Here is a 20584-nt window from a genome sequence, read left to right as displayed (position 1 = left end):
GGCACAACTGTCACTCATTAACTCCTATAGACTTTACACCTGTCTGTCTGTAATACAATAAGAAGCCGTTGACGCTGGTGAAAGAATACCTACAAAAAGGTAAGCTGAATTTAGTGTTTCTTTACTGAGTGATTCAGACATTCATGTGTAGAACTCATCCTTACATCACCCTGCAGGGTTCAGTCTGGTACCAGGTGTCTTCAAATGGACGGCATTCCAGAAGAGGATAATGAGATCTCCTTTCTCGTAAAGGTAAATCCTGATTTCCAGCAGTTGAATGTCTCCTTCTGAATGTGGAAAATCAAGAAGAAGAAGAGATGCTCGGGGTTAATAATGGCAGCAGAACAACAGAGTGAGCTCAGGCTCAGTTCTGTCATGCCATGACTTGTATGTACGTACATTTCTGCATGTACAGCATGTATCGTGGGAGTAATGTGACATGGATCTGTCATATCTGTGCTGTCTGTGCTACGAGCCACAAGCCTTTAGCCTTAATATTCAGCCTTGTTTAAAACACCACTGTGCTTCATGTGCATGTCTTTCTCTAACCTGTAGTTTCTTGGGCGAGTTGAGGTGGTCCGCCCTGATGGAGTACACATCCTGAGTGAAGCATTTGAGAGTCTAAAGGTCTGTATTCACAACTCGTATCCTGTTTCACCCTTTCAGTGAAGCAGTCTTTGCCTGTTTTAATGCTGTGTGTCTGGTGTTCAAGCAACTCTTCTGCAAGACATTACTGTGTAGTTTTCTCATTGTGTTTGGGAAAAGCTTTTCCTGAATGAACGTGGGAAGACGATGTCCAAAAATGGTTGACTTGGATTCTTCTGCACATCTGGAAGTTTTGTATTCTAGTGGGAAACCCAGTTGTTTGCGTGCGCTGCAGGGGCTCTGTGTGAGTGTATTAAATCCACATGTCGGCTTTAAGGGTGCAGCCACAAACATGACATGCCATCAATCCCCTCTCATCTGTAGACACTGGATGAATACTCCTCAGAAAAGGCAGGGAAGAAGAGCAAGGTCCACCTCTTCCTGTCACTGAGTGGGGTAGACATTCTGGAAAAAAAAACCAAGGTGTGTGACAAAAGTGTACCAGTTATCCTCCCACTCCAAGAACGGAATTTAATGATTCCACACCTCGCTCTCTTTGACTTCTCACTTTCATCGTCTTTCCTCCCCTCAGTTTTTGTTGTACACGTGCCCTCTGTCCACCATCTCCTTCTGTGCCGTCCTGCCATCTGCACCCAAAGTCTTTGGCTTTGTGGTGAAACACCCTGCAGCAGACATGAACCACTGTTATCTCTTCCAGAGCAAGAAGTTTGTGAGTATTCCCACAATAACAGCAATGCAAACCTGTAAAGGAACCATGTACTATATTGATATCAATGATATCAATATTGGAAAACCATAGAGGAATATTGTACGCTAGCCAAATGAGATATTCAGGCCTTCAAAGCGTAAAGGCATGAATTTTCTTCACACTTCTCAGTCTCACGTGCTGGTCTCAGTTATCGGGGATACCTTCAGAGCTTCAAAACACGCGGATCCTGTCAAAGTAGGACGAGACCTGACAGTGGAGGCTCTCAGACACAAGGTTAGGCCTGGGATCAGCTTGTTTGGTGTCAGAATTACCTTCATGGCTGAATTGATGTTGATACCAGCTCCTACCTTGTCTTTCTCATCCTTCTCTTTGTCAGAATAAAATGCTGCAGAGAGAGAATGATGAGCTGAAGAGGAGGCTTGCAGGACAGATTGACTGACTTAACATGCGCTGATGCACTTGTGGACACATACACACGACAACACTTGGGAAACTATTTCAAGTTTTTGTTAACATCCATTTTTAGTCGTTTGATACGAAGCATTGCCGTTTTACGCATTCAAAATCTTGAGCAAAACTATGAAAATATACTTAAAACTCATTAGTAAACTGAGCAGTAAACTTCACAACTGTCATCCTGCTGTTCACCAAATACTACACTGGTGCGTTCAAACACTTAAGTGCCAAAAGTACTCATCATGCAGAATGGACCATTTCAGCATCATATATATTATATTGCTGGATTATAATTAGTGATGCCTTAATGTGCATCACCTTAATGTTGCAGCTGGCAGTGGTGGAGCTCATAATGCCAGGTAGCTTTTAACAGAAAATCAACTTTGTCTATGAATTCAGATGTGATAAAAAAATATGTGAAATCAAAAATGTTGATGTTGTCATGTATAGTCACATATCTCTACCGTTTCCACTGCAAGTTTTGTGTTTCCACGTCAAACTAATAATAATAATCATCTTCCAGAGGTTGTTACCACGTTTCTGCTTTTCTGAAGTATGATGTAGAATCTCCTCGTGTCCACTAGAGGGCAGCAGTAAACCCCACAACTCTTCACCCAGGACTAGACCGGTGCGTTCAATTGCTGCATTACAGTGTCGGATTTTTTTTTTTGTAAACATGAGATTACACGAAGAATCAAAGAAAGTCTTAGCTATAACAGACAAAGAGAAAGACCAAATGTGATATGGCGGGCAAAACGCTGTGTGAGCTGTGTAACTTTTACGAACTGACGTGTTGAACAGGGAATGTTTTTGATGTCAGCGACTAATGGCAGAATGTTTTTTTCAACTGTGCAACAACTGGAAAAAAATAATGATAATAATAATAAATAGACATTGCATGCCTGACGTACTGTGTTTTGTTGCTTGGTTTCTAAATGATGTTATAAGAATCTCGAAGCTACATAATCCACTTGAATGCATCAACGATTGAATTATTGGTTATGGATAGTCGAAGATACCTGAAGGCAACACAACATGGAGGTAAACTTTGGAGTGACGGAAGGAAGAGTGTGAGCTGGTGTAAATACGACTTTGGGATGGCGGCGTTGACTTGTTTGTTGTAAAGGTAAGTTAAGTATGAGTTAACTAACGTTACAGACGGTTACGGTCACTGGTAGCTAACAGCTAACCTATTCAACACCTCTGTTAGCAAACAAACTTTGTTAGCTCAGGGATGCTATCTGAACATAGTTCACATTCCTCTCTGTAACTGTCAGCTACGTTTTGACTCCGCTAGCTGATTGAATAGAGATGGCCACAGTTGTCTCTCTAAAACTCAGCTGACCTGTCGCCTCTGAGTCAATTTGCTCACACATTTTCGGCCAAATGCCTCCTTCTCGTCCACATGCAGACGGACAGTAACCAGTCGGTGGCTTCACCATCCTCAGGCGAGTTGAGCCGCCATGGGGACGCGGTGGTCTCGCAGCGGCAGCAGCCTGTCACTCCTCCCGGAGAGGCAGCGCTCTGAGCGGCAGGCAGAGGACAGAGACTCCGATAACGAGTCTTTGGATGGGCTCGGCAGACGGGAGGACATAGCCCAGTTCCCATACGTGGAGTTCACCGGCAGGGACAGCATAACGTGTCCGACGTGCCAAGGCACCGGACGGATACCCTCGGGTGAGTACGAACAGCTGAAAACCTTTCCAATAGCATAGCCTCGACTGTGTTGTATTTTAATTTCATCATGCCATTTTAGAGGCTTTGCCATGTGTCCAAAGTCAATCAACTATCAATCAATCAGTCTGTCACGTGACCTGTTCTCTCCTTCCTGGCAGATCAAGTGAATGAACTGGTTGCATTGATCCCATACAGTGACCAAAGGCTGCAGCCCCAGAGAACGTAAGTAACCACAGCATCCTCTCACGTGCCCTTGGTGCTGAACAGACTGTGTTTCTGTGCCCACTGTACACGTGATCCTGCCTTACACACCTACTGACATGGTTGCCATTCAGGCCTTTGTCTCTGTTTGCTGGAGCTGGAGAGAGGAGAAACATACTTCTGTGTTGTAGGAAGCTGTATGTGGTCCTGTCAGTCGTGTTGTGCCTCCTGGCGTCTTCGCTCGTGGCCTTCTTCCTCTTCCCTCGCTCCGTGATTGTGGTGGATGATGGGATACACTCAGTGACTGTGCGCTTCGACCACTCCAACACGAAGGTCCTAATGAACATGACGGTAGGTTTTCTCTCACGATTTCTCCTCACCATACTTCTACACAGATACACAGAGATGCACGAAGGCGTTAAAACTTTGCTTTCTGTTATTAAACTCATCCTCATTGATATAAACGGGTAGGCTAGTTCAGGTCAGCAGCAGCACAAAATGATCCTACAGTTGAATCAACACTTCTTTACAACATTGATTGGCAGAAAATTAATGGGCATCTAATGTGTCAGAGGAGTTCAGGCACCAGTTTGTGCAATTGCATGTTTTTTGGTCACTTCCTGTATGTGGAGAAATGCGTTCGGTCACCACACCCAACGGCAGAGTTTTATTTCAGTGCATGCTGCCTAACAGTTATCGTGTGTGTGTTTCACTGTGCACCTTTCTTACTAACTTTCTTTCTTTTGGTCAGAGCACGCTGAACCTCACAAACCCCAACTTCTTCTCGGTGCTGGTGCAGAGCGTGAACTGCCAGGTCCTCTACATGAAGACGGTGATCGGCACTCAGCAGCTGGACAATGTCACCACCATTCTGCCGCTCAGTGAGAGTCAGGTCAGAGAGGAGGCTTTCATATATTTTAAGAGGAGATGTGTGCGTTATTTCCTTTGTGTACATAATGAACATCATCACCGGCCGATGCAGGCACTGTAACGCCGCCTGGTGCAAAGTTCAGCATGCAAACAAACATGTCATCACTGTAGAGCTGCAGGTGTGCCTGCTACAGGATGTGGTTTCTGTTTGATAGACTGTTTTGAATTCGAGCTCTACTGCACAAGCTGTCCGGGATGAAAGGTTAAACGCTTTAGTATGAGAACAACTCAGTGGCTGACTTTAAACTGGAAACTCAAAGAAAAAACCTTACTGTTACTGTCAGCAAATCCAATGAAAAGATCAAAAACACTAATTAATCCTGTTAATAATGCTATGCAAGCTCAATGGAAGGACTTGAGGCTGATCAAATGAGTTAGCATCTCAGACAAACCTTTGTATACATCGCCTCAAGAGACTGTCTCACTTCTGATAGAATATGTGTGCATTTGCCATTAAGTCTCTTACTCATCAGGTGCAGCTAACAACATGATGAGCTGTTGTTGTTGTTGTTGTTGTTGTTGTATAACGAGTCAATCTTCTGCAGGTCAACTACACTGTCAGTGTGGAGATTGGAAGCAGCGCGCCTTATGTCTAGTAAGTGTCTGTGTCCACAGAGTCTACTCTCATGAGGCTGAAGAGAGACAGATTAATAAAAGAATGATGAGAATGGATGTTGTTTGGTGTTCATGTGCTGAAGAGTTACTTCAGCAGACTGAACCTCTTCTGTCTTTCAGTGCCTTCTGCACCATGCCCAGCATCAAGGTCCACAACATTGTCGTGTATATGCAGTAAGTATCTCTGGACCTCGACAAAATGCTTTCATCATCACAGGGGTGGAAGAAGTATTCAGGGCCTTTATTTCAATGAAAGTACTGATACAGCAGTGTAAAAAGACGCCATTATAAGTAGAAATCAGAGTCTTAATAGAGTCAGAGTAGGACCCTGTGAAATTTTGTTTTCATTTTTCCCAAATTCTGTGTTTTCCATTTCAGTTTTTCTGAATTCAGGCACATAATCAGGTGGAGGATGAACAACTTTTCATGGCACCATTGTTATGAAATGGGTCATCCATGCAGCTTGAACACAGTGGCTCTGATGGAGGCCACTCTCATCTTCTCCTCCTTCTTTAAAATGCCTGACAGGAAGCTGATGTAGCTTTTTCATTTTTTCCAACAGAATATCTGACTGCACGCAACCGTGAAGTCTTGCTCGTATCTTGTATCTGCCAATGTGTTTGAGAGTTCGTTGAAGCGATGAGCTCTTGTTAGCGCACTGCCGCTCTCTCAGAGGCCATCTTTGATTTGTGTGTGTGTGAGAGTCACTAAAACATAGCAGCACATTTTTTTCTGTTCAGTCCTCAGAGGCTAGGGCTCGATGAAAAGTACAGTATTTATGGCTAAACACTGTATACTTAAAGTATCAAGTTTTGGACAGTTCAGTCTTCAAAAAACAACATTTTTGTCCATAAAACTTTTTAACTTTTTTTAAATCAGCTCCTCAGCATATTTAATAAATGCTTCATCATTTTTAGAAGCTGAAAGTGTTTCGTGTGCAGAATCTGTAAAGAGAAAAAAGTCTGGTCCGGAGAAGAACTAGAAAGCAGCACACACTGGAAACACTCAAGTACTTCAAAACTGTATTGAAATACTTAGTTCCTTTTTGCCGCGGCATCATCATAACCTTTAGCCTGCTCTCGAGGCAGCTGTGTAATGTAGTTGCGTGTGCTGTTGGGTAACACTGAGAGACAGTGGTACCACATGAACCACTTCCTCAGGGTGGTTGCTTGTGTGAACTTGTGCACTATTACTTGCTTTTTTTAACACGCTTTGTAGTTCAGACAAAATAAGTGACTGGATTCTGTCTGCAGGTGTAGTTGTCGCTGCTGGCTGCTATTAAATACTAAAGCAGACACACGATCTCTGCGTTCACGTCATGCGTTCACTGTCATCCTCAGAACCTCAGTGAAAACCTCCTACATGGTGCGGACATCCCAGAACAGCCTCGAGGCCTATCGCTACATCGACTGTGGCTCCAACAGCACATACCACCAGACGGCCAAGCAGCACAGACACCGCTCCTCCACCCACTCTCCAGCCACATCCCTCGGCGTCCCTCTGCTGTGAGCGCGGCAGCTTGGAAAGAGATGGATCGCGTGTCTGGAGGTGGGAGATGTGGGCGCACACTCCAGGATGGATTTTGCTCTCCCTTGCAGACAAAACCACCAGCAGCAAAATACCAAAAGGCGTTTTCTTTTCAGCTCACACAGAGTAGGTAGCAATAAGTAGTCGTTTTAGACGTGTGGCTGTTGAAAAAGGCCGTTTTTTAACTGCACGCTGGCTTTTGGCAACAGATGAAGTGTTTTTGTTGTTATAGATGATCACAGCGGCCACTTTATTTTTTTTTTTACTTGCATCAGTAGGGACTGATTGCCTGAACTTAACTAGGCAGTCTTGTTATGTCGGACAGAACGAGTCACGTGTCCTCTTGGTGAGGAGTGACGCGTTGAATGAGTCACTGGCAGCCGGCGCTGTGTGGCTGTCGCTGTGCTGGAAGCAGGTGAAATGTCAGAAGAAGCTCTTTTCTTAATCGGCCGACATTCCCAGCTGACAGAGTGCCGCTGATGGCCATAGCTTTAAGTAATGCTGCAGAGTTCTGTCTGCTGCTGCTGCTGCTGCTGTTAGCATAGCTTGAATGATTTTTGGTATTTAACACTGTAGAAGAAGAGAAGGAGCTGGACTGCGACCGTAGGAGGGATCATTGAGTGACTGTTTTTGCACCTTGAAAGTGGAAAATATTGTTAAACGTTTTGCCTCTACTGGGTTATTTAACTGTTTCTGAAATCAAAATGGTCATTTACACAGTTAACATATCAAGGATGTTTTTAAATGAATTGCTAAGTTATTTCTTGGTGCCTCTAATCACAGCAAGTCTAAGCGCTGCTTTTGGAATAGGGGCCATGGTCCATAGTGACTGAGAGGAGTACGGTTCTCAGACTTTCCTCAAGGTATCAGCTGATGTGTCAGTGTGACCTAATCAGTGATCCAGGAACCCGGTCTGTGGTATCCTGGTTCTTAATCATCCCTTATCAACCTTCAGACGTCTCAGATCAGTGCAGTATTATTATCACGGAGTGAGACGGAGACAAAGTGACAGAGAGCAAAAGTGATTAGACTTTTTTTCTCTTTTTTTAAAGGGACAATTTTGTACATTTCTGAATGAAAGATTTTACCAAGGGTTTTTTTTTTTTTAAATACAGGATATACTGTCGTGCTTGGTTCTAACGAGATATTAAAGGGAGTTGTGAATAAATAAAATGAATGACAAACAATGCGGGTTTCTGAATCTTTTCTAAAACACGAGGATTTGCTTCTTGACTGTGATTATTTCACAGTTACCTGAATGTCGTGGAGAGAAAATGACCACCGACCCAGAAGCACTTCAGGTACCACATCATTTCAGTTTAATTCTATTCTTCATTTTTTTGCATACAAAATAGCATCATTTCCTTTTCAAACAATGTTTCCTTTTTATGTCTCATACGCTGTCCTATAGCTGCATGTGAAAATATATTACTACATAATATAGAGATCAACAAGAAAACAGACCACAATATATTATCGCTGCAATACAAGTCGTGTTTTTCTTGGTTTTTACCAAACAAGGCAACACACTAAATAAACGCATAGTAAAAATACGAGAAGCAATAAGTACAAAAATATAGCTGGATAAAAAGCTTATTAATACAAGAGTGCTTCGTCTTTGGTTAAGTACGTCTGTCTGTAGGCCGCTGCCTTGCTTGTGTGTGTTAACCTGTGTGCTTTCAGAATGAATTCTGGTCACGAGATGTGAAGCAGTGAACGAACACCACACATTTCACGGCAATGGTGCGACTTCACTCTGTACGTCCTTCTCCAGCGAGCTTTTTCCCCGTTTCACATACGTTTCTTTTAAAGTGGACGTAACAATACCCAACATATTTACCAAAATACCCTCCACACACAACAACCCTCCACACACACACGCACGCACGCCACCCCCTCGCACACACACTTAGCAAAAGTTAAAAACCTCACATTCATGTTTACTTTCATCGGTTATGTCTCTCTCTCTCCGATTATTGAGTGTATGTGAGTGGAAAAAAAAACTTGATTGTCGATTATGATTAAATGTGTTACACTTCTAAAAGTGCTGTTGTGGCTGTAAATATGCTGCACATACATCTGAACACCTGAACTCCTGTCCATATAGAAACTGAATTACATCATCAGGCCTTTGGTCACTTCTTTCTACACAGAACAATGAGGGACTTTGTCGTAATGCAAAATATAAACACCTGCAGTTTGTAAAGGCGGTTATGTTTAAAGGCTGAACATTATTTGGGCTTTGTTGGCCCTAAACAGTGCAAGGAAAGATCCTCTTTGTAACCACACCGTGTGTGTGTGTGTCCTTAAACCTGCTTTCAGCTCCTCTATCTTCGTGACACTGAACAGCAGTCTGACCAAGGTGAGAAAAGCTTATCATTGAACCAAGAGCCTGTATCATGAAACCAGTCCAACAAGGTCTGCCACTCTTTGAGCTTCACTGAGCCTGACAGCTGTGATCCTGGACCATCAGTATCATGAAGCTGGTTAGTAACTGACTCATCTGGTCTAGCTGTGTGTGTTTGCTTTGGTCAGAATTGAGTCACAAATAAACCACCAACAGTCACCAGATTCATTCAAATGTTGCTCAGTCCTGATTGGTGCACGGCACTACCTGACATCGCCTGTTTTCCATGTGAGCCTCGCACATTTTGAATCAGGGAGAAAAACAGGAATACTAAAAGTGTGAAATCCCCCCAAACTTTATGTGCTATGATGAGCGTGGCAACTGCTAAACACACATTTTTAATACGGTCATATTTTCAACATGTTAACGATACACAATAACTAATCCAGAAAATCTTCCATAGTCACATTTTGGTGTGTTTTTGTCTCATGATGAGTTAAGTATTCTCAACAAGTAACACTTAAAAATTGTGAAGTGTACACATCAAGTTTTAAAAAAGCCTCACATAGAGAAGCGAATCCTTGATTAGATCGATCTGACCTAAATGTTGCATTTGTTCTCACTGAGCTTATCTGTGTGCTCATCGTGTGCACAGTTAACACAGATCTTTGTCATCTGTTGGTCTGTTACCGTCTCTGTTGGCTCCTGAGAGGACACAAAAATCTTTCCTCTACCTCTGACATAATTAGTGACTGGACTGATCTGTAACAATAAGTCTACTGGAAACTCAGCTTCATGCTGGACAGGTTTTGATGTGATCCTCTGAATGGATCCTGTGCTGCAGCAGGTTACCATGGTGATCTCTGCTACCCTGGTTAAAACATGAGCCAGCTTCATGATACCAGAAAACCTGAGTTTTGCCCAGAGAGAGCTGAATGACCCGCTGACCCTCCGTCATGATACAGGCCCGTGGTAGATGGAGAATAATCTGCTGTCTTGGAAGGCCACTGTGGATTATGGGATGTGTCCTCTGAAGCCTCCCTGTCCTCTGAGGAGTTGTAACACTATACATCATGGCTTTGTTTTGTGTTTTGTTTTTCCATCAAACAACACATTACTGTGTTAGAGAATTGAAATGTAGTGTTATATTGCCACCCAGCCCTTTAGGAAAAGGGGTGCTGTCCAACGGTGGAAACAGAACAAATAAAAACCACCAGTAGGGATCATGGACTAAGATTTTAAACTGCCTTTAAAACGCCTTCATAAAGAAAACTCTTTGTCACATCAACTGATGTGGCACTCGGCCATTACTGTACACCAAACGCCTCGTCACTACTACACGCTGCACGGCGCTGCTTGTCTGCTCCAAGCTTGGTTTCCTGTCCTTGACTCCCTCTATCGGCGCGGCGACAACATGACCTTGTTGATAAAGTTGACGATGGCAGAGGCAGGTTGTTCGGGGTCCAGCTCGGCAAACAGGTGGCAAACGTTCTCCGCCAAGCTGCCCGGCTTCTTGGCTACGAAACCAAACACCCTGAGAGGCGAAGGGTCGAGAAAGAGAAAGAGGATGTGAGGAAAAGGATGAGACGATAAGGTACTGAGCAAGAGAGGCAGAGAATATTTAGCTTTGTCATGTAAGTAAGGCAATACTGTGTGTTTGTAACAGCCTACAGGGTTAACTACAATGGAATAATTAGTATTATGTAATATGGGCTCACGTGGGACTTGATTTTCATTGTTAAAACATGTTTGCTGGAATGATTCTGCCGAGGCTCTCACGCAATCTGATGCCATGCAGAGGCTCTCATGTCACTGACTTCTCAGACACACCCTTTTGAAAAGAACACACATGCACACACTCTTCCTTTCAAAGGCAAACACAGCACTTACTTAACAGTGGTGTTGTCTGAGTTAGTCCACCTAAAGCAAGGAGAGAGAGAGAGAGAGAGAGAGAGAGAGAGAGAGAGAGAGAAACTAGACTCAGACATACACACACAGGCAGAACTGCCAAACAAGCTGATGCAGCTGCGCCTCAGCCACAGCCGGCATGCTCGCAAACACAATGACTCGTCTCATTCAGGCGCACGGACTCGTGCGCTCACAAAACTGACATACAGATCCATGCGACGGCTCACGGCTACAAGTGCAGTGAAGGATCATGGGTGCAGTGAATGACGGTGGTGACATGTCTGTGATTTCTGGTTCAAACTACAGCTACAAGAATCAGTCAAGATCCTCGATGTTTCTGAGCGGCCTACCTCCTGTCCTTTGGGTCGATGCTGCTGAAAGTTACGCTGTTCACCGGGTAATGTCTCCTAAAGAAAACCCTAGAAGAAGAAAGATGCAGATAGAGCAAGACAGGACAGGAGAGCTTTGAAGTTCCCAATCAGTCATCAGTAAAATGTAACACATTAGCCCTTTACTTGCAGCTACACTGTTGTCCACCATCATTGTCTATTAAGTAATAATGTCTCGAGGGTGTTTATGGTCATCATATTTCTAAGTGGACACTTTATATTAGATTAAATTACTGTGATCCCTACAGGCATACTGTGCCATTAAACTACAGAACAAGGTAAGAATAAGGTCATAGTAAGAACAAATTGTGATTGCTGAAGATTGGTGTAATTATGCCACCTTTATTTTCAGTACCAATCTCTTACCTGCGCTGGCTGTCGGTCAGTGTGATGCCCTGCGATGTCACCTTGAACTGGACTACAGTAGCAGTGGGACGCGGGTTGCGACCCAGGGAAGCATCTGTTGCCTTGGCAATGGCCTGGGGGCCGGTCAGAGACTCTGTTTCCACAGAGTTCAGGTAGAGGACGTTACAGGCTGAGGGGAGAGAGACAGACGGGGAGAGGTGAGCATAATGACCAGTGAGGTGAAGGACACAGCCTGCTCTCTGAGCTGCCCTGCTGCTGCACTGTACATCTATCTTCTAGTAATATTGGTAGATGCATTAATTGTTGTATGTTACAGTGTATGCAGAGTATTAACTGATCTGCTTTCTATCTGGTTGTTGGATACCCTTCAATTGATACTGCAAATTAATCTTAATTTTAATACATTCATAATGTGACTCAGGTGGAATCTGCAATACAACAGTGTGTTTTGGAAGAGAAGGCAGGATGGGAACAGACCTGCTCCTTGTTTCAGCAGGTCAGCAGCGGTGCTGATGTTACTCACTGGTTGAGCCTCTGGCATCTCCCCAATCAGATCTGACAACATGAGGATCAATAACAAGCAGTTACATCAGAAAAAAGGGCATTTCCTGTAAAACAGCCAGCCTTCTAACACAGAGGTTATTACATTTCACAGATGAAATGATTAATTGAAAAAAACTATGAGGATGTAAAACCTTCATTTAACATGTGTGTTAAACCCTCGTTTAAAATCCTGCACCAACCTTTTTCTGGGATCTTCAGAGCGCAGGGCAAAGAGATGGGTGTGATAGAGTGTTGGTAGACTAATGCAGAGAGACTCCCTGTGGATAACAGACAAGAGTAAAAATCCCTTACATTCCCTCAAGGTAACAAGTTGCATATAACAATCAATTATCTTTCCTTCTGGTGCCTCATTTGTAGTACTAAAGACAGACATAAGAGCATCCTAAGGCTGGAGAAGGAAAACTTACCAAAGTAGGGCTCATTCTGACATCCTTTAATCTTGACTCCTCGAGGGCCTGTTTCTATCAGGAAGTGTCTGACCAGCTGTTCCAGAGGGTCACTCACTGTAACGGCAAAGAGTAACAGTGAATGAGTTTCAAATGTCACCGTCTACCCAGGACAAAACAACTGTTGAATATAAGAAATATCACACAAATAGCCTGAATGGCTAGATTGTTCTTCTGTTGCTGGACAGAAGGAACAAAAATATGAAAATCAGATATTTAAATGACATAAACAGTCATTTTCACCCTTGCTGTTGTGGTTGTTGACATTGGGAGGAGGTGTAGCCACCTTCAGGGCCAGGCCATAGGCCCCCTGGAAAGAGTTACTGTCCCTAATCAGGAAGGTTCCTGGCTCTCTCTCCTTCAGAGCTGCGATTGCTACAACCAAACACAACCAAAATGTTGGGATGTAATGTGCTCTAATTCTCAAAAAACAATGTGTTCTATCATTTTTCTTTAAAGTCAGGATAGAGACATCAAACCTACCTTGCTCTCTGGAGATGCCAGGCTTGTACCAGAACCTTGAGCTGTCCTGAACAAACTTAACACTGACCCTATTCGCATTCTCAGCCTCAACAGACGACTCTACATCATTTTGGCCTGCAGGGGGTGCAATTTCCCCCACAGTGGGAGAGAACGTGACATGGTGCTGATGCTGGCTGGCACTGGTGGTGGAGGGAGGAACTTGGCCCATCGCTGGCCTCAGAGCTCCCATCCCATCACTGGGTGAACATGACTGGGTGGGTGGGTGGCGCTTCTCTGGCAGAGGCGGCTGGGGGTGAGGAAGGGGGATGGAGATGGTGGAATAGTTGGAGTAGGAGGATGGGTGGAGCTGAGGAGTGTGAGCAGAGTAGCAGGGCCTCTTGTTAGTGTCCAGAGCAGGATTGTGTCCAGCAGCACTGTGCTCCATGCCTGGGTGGTTGTGTTGGGGTCCATGTTGCTGGATGTGGTTCGGATGGTGGGGGTCAGACCCACTCAACATCAACCTCCTACCCAAAGTGGCAAAGCCAGGAACTGGGGCATCTGAGACTGGGGAACCCTCCATACTACTGGAGATGTGCTGAGGGGACGATGGCGAAGCTGGGGTTGGAGATGCAGGGGGAGACGTAGCGTTCAGGGTAGGGGTGACAGGCTTTGGGGTTTCTGGGTGAGATTCCCTGGTTGGAGAAGATGTGATGACCTGTGCTGGGGTCGGTCTTGTCAATCCAGAGCCTTGGGTGTGAGTCTGGCTCTGAGGCTGGGATGCTGCCTGAACCACAGTGGAAGGCAGAGCAGCAGCCTCTGAAGGATGGGGGCTCTGGAGAGAGAGGGGGCCAGGGTGGGAGTGTATATCTGGTGCAGGTGAAGCATGAATAGGGGATGAAGGGGCCTGGCAGAGTGCCTGGTTTGATGTGGTTGGTGTTGCAGAGTCAAAAGATGAGGTGTTCTGCGTTGTCGAGGCTGGTGGTGTGTCTGGGCTACAGTGCTGCTGTTGGGGAGTGGTGGGGGGTGGGTCTGTTGGTGCAGTGCAGTGGTTGTGGGGTTCTCTTTGTATAGGTGCAGTTGTGTGTGACTGTGTGTCTTTGACAGCCTGTGGCAGGGATGATGGCTCTGTGCTGCTTCTTTGGTTTTCCGGGGATTCCTGGATGATCATATCAGCACGACAGTGTCCTCCCTGGGGCTGGGGGGCCTCGTAGTCACTGCTGATGATGTCTGTGGTCCGGATCTCATACTCTCTCCCTCCTGGACTGGGGCTTAAATGGACAGATACAGTATGAGTACTACTGTCACAGACCTGCTTTCTACTCCTACTTCCTGCATTTATGTTGTCATCATCCATTCTTCCCCTTGCTGTAACATGTGATCTGTACCTGGATATCTCGATGAGGAAAAACACCTGCTGATGCAAAGTGTAAATGTACGCAGAAAGCAATGTGATCGAAATGTGATCAGATAAGCCAGCCACTCTTAAGAAAAAACCCGCCAAGTGTTTCCTAACAGAGCATTAATGGCATCCATCCATGGCACTGTTTCCCTTGACCTGGGAAGCACTGTGTTTGTTGGCAAGTCCCCCACAAGTGTACCAATCATGACAAGATATAAATGCCAATAGATCAGATGGCATTGTCCAGATCATGTATCCAGATACAGATCACATGGTACCTGGTCTAAATGGGGCCACATACAAGTCACCACATAGGCCTAGTTACTAGTATTTCCCCCAGGTCAGATGCTGCTAGCATACAATAGCCAACCCTGGCAGTGAGGAGCACTCCAATCAGCACTACTCTCCCAATTAGTAGAAGAGTAAATATAGTACCTTTCCTGCGTACGTAGAGGGCTGCTAGTGTGGACAGGAGTGGGTGGTCCAGACATGTCAGACGGTGTGGAGCATGCAGCGTGGCCATCTCTGTGGACCCTCTTGAAGGAACCATGGGCAATGTGATCCCTCCAGCCCACACTTTCACCAGAGCTCCGTAGGCCATCTGGACAGAAAGGGAACAAAGGTATATCTCAACAAAAAGTAAGCTCAACTGAGACTTTATCAGCTGGGGTCACAGTATTTCCTGCCAATGTTTAAAATTCAGTGCTTGGTTTTTGAGTGTTAACTGGTGTGGAAATCATAAAAAGTTGGTGAGATTGTGAGTAATGTGTAAGGCATGTGTCTAGTTAAGCACAAATTATTCAGTGCTTGCTGTTGTTGATTATGGATAATTGATACACCCCGAATTCCCGTTGTTCAAGCAAAACACATTTCTGAGTGTCTCTGTTTTAACGTGACTCACCAGTGTGTGAGTCAGAGCTGTATGACTGCTGTGAGTCTGGATGGGGATGGTGGTGGTTATGGTTATGCTCTGCTGGGCCGTTGCTATGGTTACAGGGTCCAGTCATGGAGGAAGCTGGAGGCAGTGGTGACGTGGACTCGGACTGGTAGCCTGAGGCATAGCCCCTGCTTTCAGATGGTGAGGGCTGGTAAGGTGAGCAGGGGCACACTTGGCGGGGCGTTTGGTAACCGCTGCTGCTGCTGCTGTACTTCAGGTCCAGGTGGGAATGAGCGTGGGACCTCGATGCCTCCGGGTAAGCAGGGTGACCTGATGGCAAGGGGTCAAATGTGAAGGCTGGAAGATCATGACTCTGTGGGCCATAGGAGGCTACAGTGGCCCTCCTGTGCCAATATTCAGCCTCTCTGTCCCTCTCCCACTGCAGCTCAGCCTCCCTGTCTCTCTCCCAGTGGAGAGACAACTCTCTGCCTCGTCTCAGGCCAGGATCTCTTTCCCAGTGGAGCTCTGACCCTCTGGGTAACTCTGCCTCCCTGGCTCTCCTAAGCCCCATTTCCCTCTGCTGAAGCTCCGTCTCTCTGTCCCAGTGAAAGCTGTCATTTCGGTCCAGCCTCAGGCTGTGATAAGCTGCAGAGTCTTCTCTCCTGATGCTGCAGTCTCTGCAAGGGCAACCAGGAGCTGGCAGACCATCCATTAGCATTATATCATGGTAAGTAGGGCTGGTGGAGGGTTTGGGGTGGTGTGAGTGGGGATGGTGGTGGCTGTGAGGTGGAGGAGGGTGGTGGTAGGGACCGTAGTCATCTTCTCGACAGTAGAGGCGACCCGGAGCAGACAGAGGGTGGTGATGCGGGTGGTTGTGAGAGTGAGGGGTAAGGTCTGGTGATGGGTATGGACAGATATGTCGAGATGAGGGAGCCTCCGAGCAGGAGCGGCGTAGGTAGTGCGGTGGGCCACTCTGGCGGTCCCACACCAGGTCTGGAGGTGGAAGGGACTGGTGAGGGTGGGGGCTGTAGTGCTGACACAGATCCATGTGTGATGGAGGAGCAGCTGGGCTGGGGCTGGCAGAAGGGGTTGCCCCGTGGTGCCCGTTGGTGCCAGGAGCCCTATCGAGGCAGTAACCATTAGGCATGAGGAGTGTGCGGTCACAGCCAGGCTCGGCACAGCGCTGGGACCGGTAACCATCACGGCAGGAACAGGAACGATTGAGCCTCAGCGTCCCAGAGGGCAGGGAATCGCCATCATCCAAGATAGCAGTTTCTCGCTCTCCATCTCGGTTTCCCTCTATGCCTCCAAGAAGACGTTCAAGCTCCTCTCTCTCTTGTCTAGTTGGGGGTGGCAGGCGAATGGGTTCCTCCTGGCGGTCAGGGTGAACAGATGATTGGTTTAAATGGATAGAATGGGCAGAGAGGGCAGAGTCAGAGCCGTGAGTGATGAGATGATCTGGCCTATCTTCTATGAGGCCTGCTGCTGGGCTGCTGCCATTGGTCGAGGTGAGAGAACCAGAGCTGGGACCTCTGCGTTTCTTTATCTGAGCGTAGAGACTGCCATCTAGGGGACCTCTGGTGTGGGCAATATCTAAGACAAAAACACAGAATTAAGATCAGCTCTCAAACTGCCAGCACTCATTAGCTATGAACAAAAACAGCTGTTGTGTTTTGGTTCTCCTTTCATTTCTCCATGAAGTCTTGACTGTCCGTTTTGGACATAGCAAGGACTGACTAGAATTTATGTTAGGTGGGGAATGTTGGACCTCTGGGCCGTATGCAGACCACAAGCCCGTTTGATCAGGCCTGCGGGGCAATTCATAAATTTAAAAAAAGCAACTCAGAAATATAATAAAATTTTCGAGACCGCAACTACTTTTCAACGTGGTAAAACAAAATAAGATAAAACAGTAGACTAACACGATCATCTGTGTGGTCCCTGAATGCAACACGCATGGTTACATTTATGTCATATCAAAGCATCTTGGCAAATGTTAAGAAAAGTAGATTTTGAATGTTGCACTTCACATTTTTTTGTTCAAGTAAAAGACCAGTGTGTCTAAGTTAGTTTGTGGAGATGCATGCACAGTGATGAAAAAGGCTAATCTCAAAAGTCATTACAGGTCTAAAACATGCTAAACTGGGTGAGCTGCATGGACAAATGAGGCTCTTTGGTGGAGTTTGGGTGCCCACTAAGCAGCTTCCAGACCACATTCTAACAAAGACAACGTTATGCAGGCATGTTTTGTGGTAAGCGAGCTAATAGCTAAGAAGCCGAAACCTCATTCAGGAGGAGAATTGTTGCTGCTGTGAAGCTGCTAGAACCAGATAGAGTAAAACTGTTCCAAAGTGTTTGTCTAAAAGAATCCATGCAGATGAAGGAAAACCTGAAGTGGAAACTCAGTGATAGCAAGTGTGTGATTTGGCCTTCATGGTGGACATCACCAAGAAGCCCTAACAGCTGAACCTCAAGCTCCAGCAGCTTCTCAGCTCTCTGCTTTGAAACAAGAAATTGCTTGAAGTGAAAGTGCAGCTGGAAAGAGGAAGCACTGCATGTTTCTACTCTGCAAGAACAAAAAGCTGCTGTGACATCTGAACATGCTGGTGAGAGTGAAAACTCCTTCAGGCGTTTGGTGAGAGGTTTCAGGACATGAACAATAAACAAAAAAAAACATCCCCCACCCCTGGTTTAGGGCTTAATAGAGCTTGAAGTTTATGCAAAAAGTGCCAACATCTTGTAATTATCCCCCATTAGTAATTACTTCATGGGATAGGAAGAGAACAGTGAGTGTGTTACCCTCCAGGCTGTCCTGGTATCGCTGGTTAAAGTTCTCATAGGAATCCCAGCGAACCACTGGGTCAGCAGTGTTGTAGTCGACAGTGACAGCCGGGTCATTTTTGTGGTACTCACGGCCTGAAGAAAGAAGCACGTTTACATTCATTAGCATTTCCTTCCTTACCTTTTTGTCAAGTATGAACTAAACTTTTGCAGCAGAACAGATATTAAAGTAACAATCTCAAAGATCTCCGTTTCCTTCTTGGTGGTGGCACCTATGATGATAAGTGGTAACTGCAGGTGTTTTTGGACTTCACTTTCCAAACAGTGTCATCTGCATGACAGCCAGTCAGTTGGCAGTTGGTTCCTGAGCCACACTTCTGTAACAAGTCCAGGACATGAGTCAACATGAAAGTGAAAAGGGAATGATGTCTTCTGAGCTGTATGCTCACAACACCAGCAGAGATCAGACAAAAGAGTACCCCCCTTGCCCTGTCTCAACCACTGGTGGATGATGGAAAACACATCACTTGCTGTGCACCAATTGAGATTTTTTCCTGGGAATGTCACCATAGACACTTACTTTGTAATACTGCAACTGCAAAGGCTTTCATCAGTGGGCCACTGGCTCCATCACCATTGTGTTACCTCATTCGGCAATAGATCATGACTTCACAGACATTTGTTTAAATGAGAATCTAAGAGATTATTGCTTTAAGAAGAATTTGACGTAGAGTGAACCAACCTTTGATTTTCTCAGGGCCAGAGGAGAAGACAAACTCAACTGTCGCATCAGAAGGAAAACGCTCATCTGGGTACAAGAAGAGGAAAAAATGCTCACCAAAACATAAGGGGCATAACATGTTCAAATCTCAAATACCATGGTTAACAGCTCTCTTTCTAACACAAAAATGTGCTCATGGAAGTTTTAAATTCTGCTCACACAACAGTCTTCAAATGTAAATGTAATCTCACGAGAGACAGGTTTCTGAAAGCAAAGGAGTGCTTCAGTGATGTGGGGAACCTCAAGAAGAAATCAGCGTTCTGCTCCAATATATCAGACATACTAATACCTTCCACAGATGTGTCCTGAGTTGCATGAACCCACTATGTGTTCATGTACACATGTAATGCTTCATTTAGTGTAATGGATTGACAACCACATTCTCAGCTCCACGTATTCTGCCATTTCAGAGAAAGCGAAACCAAGAAGGAAATGAGGTAATGAGCATATTCATTACAGACTTAAGCAACAGACCAGAGCTCACTAGGCCTCCTTTACTCTCTCTGAGGGAGACAGTCATTCTGGCTATATTCACCTCCAGAAAGCTGTTAATATGTCCACGATGGGGATTAAGCTACTACTGAGGGATTTATTCAGCCACAGTAATATGAGGCAAATCTACATAGCAAACCACTGTGAACAAAGAGCTGCTATTAAGTCAAATAGCTGTATGTGGTGACCATCCTACAACAACTAACAAATTGTGCCTGAATGATAATTTAAGGGAGGAAGGAAAATCTGGATAAAACCACACTGGCCTTTAGCAAGGAATATCACATGTTCTTGTACATTTAAAGTGGGACTACAGATGTAACCTTTGAAAGAAGAAATCATATATCTTACCTTTAGAAATTTAAAATTGAGCTCAGAAGCAATAAAAAGCATCTGCTCACTGCAATACACTTGGCGGTTTTGCAGCTAAACATGGCTAACATGTTGGCGAACAGCTGCCTATTTACACATCCAGCATGGAGCAACATTAGTATTCATTGTCTTGCCTGCGTCCAACTCAGTCCAATGTTCACTCCTTTAGCAGCTGAATGCTATGCTCACCACCCAGCCTTTAACTGTCGTTGTAGTGTACAACAGGATTTTACGACAGTGGGCTGGAAAACCAAAACAATGAGCTGAAAGACACTATGAAGTTCAGCAGAGTTAAAGGCAGCTTGTTGGGTGATTGATTATAGTCACTTTAAAGGGATGCAGATACAGTTGTTGACATAATATGTCCCATATTACACAGGATACCTGCTGAACTGGTCTTCCTTTATGAGGAAATGTTCATCAAATACTGTAGAACTAATGTGGAATAGGTAGAGCTTGCTGTCATGCATTTTATAAACATACCTGTACAAGCTTCATCCAACTCCCCTTTGCCAAACCAGAGCTGGGATCCATGGATGGTGCAGGTGTGGAACTGCAGCCTGAACACAGTGTCTCTGTCTGCACTCTGGGCTCTCCTGTGGTAGCACTTGACCTGCAGAGGGCAGCAGAGAGAAGATGAGAGACCTATCTCAATGCATGTGGGATAATAAGAGGTCAC

At 45.2% G+C, this 20584-nt stretch overlaps 3 protein-coding genes across 7 annotated transcripts in view; 2 read left to right on the top strand and 1 right to left on the bottom strand.

The window, feature by feature from the left end:
- The first annotated feature begins 204 nt into the window (after positions 1 to 204).
- On the top strand, positions 205 to 1754 carry LOC143326461 (PTB domain-containing engulfment adapter protein 1). Its single transcript, XM_076740003.1, has 6 exons — positions 205 to 252; positions 556 to 627; positions 970 to 1068; positions 1178 to 1315; positions 1484 to 1588; positions 1692 to 1754. Exons 1-6 carry the CDS (start codon positions 205 to 207, stop codon positions 1752 to 1754), a joined length of 525 nt encoding a protein of 174 aa, XP_076596118.1.
- A 1011-nt stretch (positions 1755 to 2765) lies between these two features.
- Positions 2766 to 7906, top strand: LOC143326460 (transmembrane protein 106C-like). Its single transcript, XM_076740002.1, has 8 exons — positions 2766 to 2897; positions 3183 to 3448; positions 3607 to 3670; positions 3841 to 4000; positions 4401 to 4541; positions 5125 to 5174; positions 5315 to 5368; positions 6535 to 7906. Exons 2-8 carry the CDS (start codon positions 3235 to 3237, stop codon positions 6701 to 6703), a joined length of 852 nt encoding a protein of 283 aa, XP_076596117.1. The 5' UTR covers positions 2766 to 2897; positions 3183 to 3234; the 3' UTR covers positions 6704 to 7906.
- Positions 7907 to 8017: 111 nt separating this feature from the next.
- tns2a (tensin 2a) overlaps positions 8018 to 20584 on the bottom strand; it is a 50244-nt gene continuing 37677 nt past the window's right edge. For 4 of the 5 annotated variants that reach the window (XM_076740467.1, XM_076740463.1, XM_076740465.1 and 1 more), the window contains 14 exons: positions 20389 to 20518; positions 19003 to 19068; positions 18279 to 18395; positions 15504 to 17072; positions 15038 to 15203; positions 13225 to 14471; positions 12985 to 13116; positions 12703 to 12798; positions 12475 to 12552; positions 12209 to 12286; positions 11732 to 11900; positions 11327 to 11395; positions 10959 to 10988; positions 8018 to 10602 (listed from right to left, as the gene is read on the bottom strand). In XM_076740467.1, the coding sequence (XP_076596582.1) occupies positions 10464 to 10602; positions 10959 to 10988; positions 11327 to 11395; positions 11732 to 11900; positions 12209 to 12286; positions 12475 to 12552; positions 12703 to 12798; positions 12985 to 13116; positions 13225 to 14471; positions 15038 to 15203; positions 15504 to 17072; positions 18279 to 18395; positions 19003 to 19068; positions 20389 to 20518 (4086 nt within the window). In that variant the 3' untranslated portion in view covers positions 8018 to 10463. The remainder of the gene's footprint in view (positions 10603 to 10958; positions 10989 to 11326; positions 11396 to 11731; positions 11901 to 12208; positions 12287 to 12474; positions 12553 to 12702; positions 12799 to 12984; positions 13117 to 13224; positions 14472 to 15037; positions 15204 to 15503; positions 17073 to 18278; positions 18396 to 19002; positions 19069 to 20388; positions 20519 to 20584) is intronic. The other variant, XM_076740464.1, reaches the window with a different exon arrangement.

The sequence above is a fragment of the Chaetodon auriga genome, chromosome 10, assembly GCF_051107435.1.
Source record: "Chaetodon auriga isolate fChaAug3 chromosome 10, fChaAug3.hap1, whole genome shotgun sequence".
Taxonomy (NCBI): domain Eukaryota; kingdom Metazoa; phylum Chordata; class Actinopteri; order Chaetodontiformes; family Chaetodontidae; genus Chaetodon; species Chaetodon auriga.
Note: the sequence above shows the minus strand (reverse complement) of the source record. Positions and strands in the feature narration are given on the sequence as shown.

Excerpts from the sequence above, each read along its gene's own strand:
- LOC143326461 (XM_076740003.1), top strand. The coding sequence starts at position 205 with ATGGACGGCATTCCAGAAGAGGATAATGAGATCTCCTTTCTCGTAAAG. Across the intron at positions 1,069-1,177 it reads TTCTGGAAAAAAAAACCAAG|TTTTTGTTGTACACGTGCCC; the intron begins GTGTGTGACAAA and ends TCCTCCCCTCAG. Across the intron at positions 1,589-1,691 it reads TGGAGGCTCTCAGACACAAG|AATAAAATGCTGCAGAGAGA; the intron begins GTTAGGCCTGGG and ends TCTCTTTGTCAG.
- LOC143326460 (XM_076740002.1), top strand. The coding sequence starts at position 3,235 with ATGGGGACGCGGTGGTCTCGCAGCGGCAGCAGCCTGTCACTCCTCCCG. Across the intron at positions 5,175-5,314 it reads AGCAGCGCGCCTTATGTCTA|TGCCTTCTGCACCATGCCCA; the intron begins GTAAGTGTCTGT and ends TCTGTCTTTCAG. Across the intron at positions 5,369-6,534 it reads AACATTGTCGTGTATATGCA|AACCTCAGTGAAAACCTCCT; the intron begins GTAAGTATCTCT and ends TGTCATCCTCAG.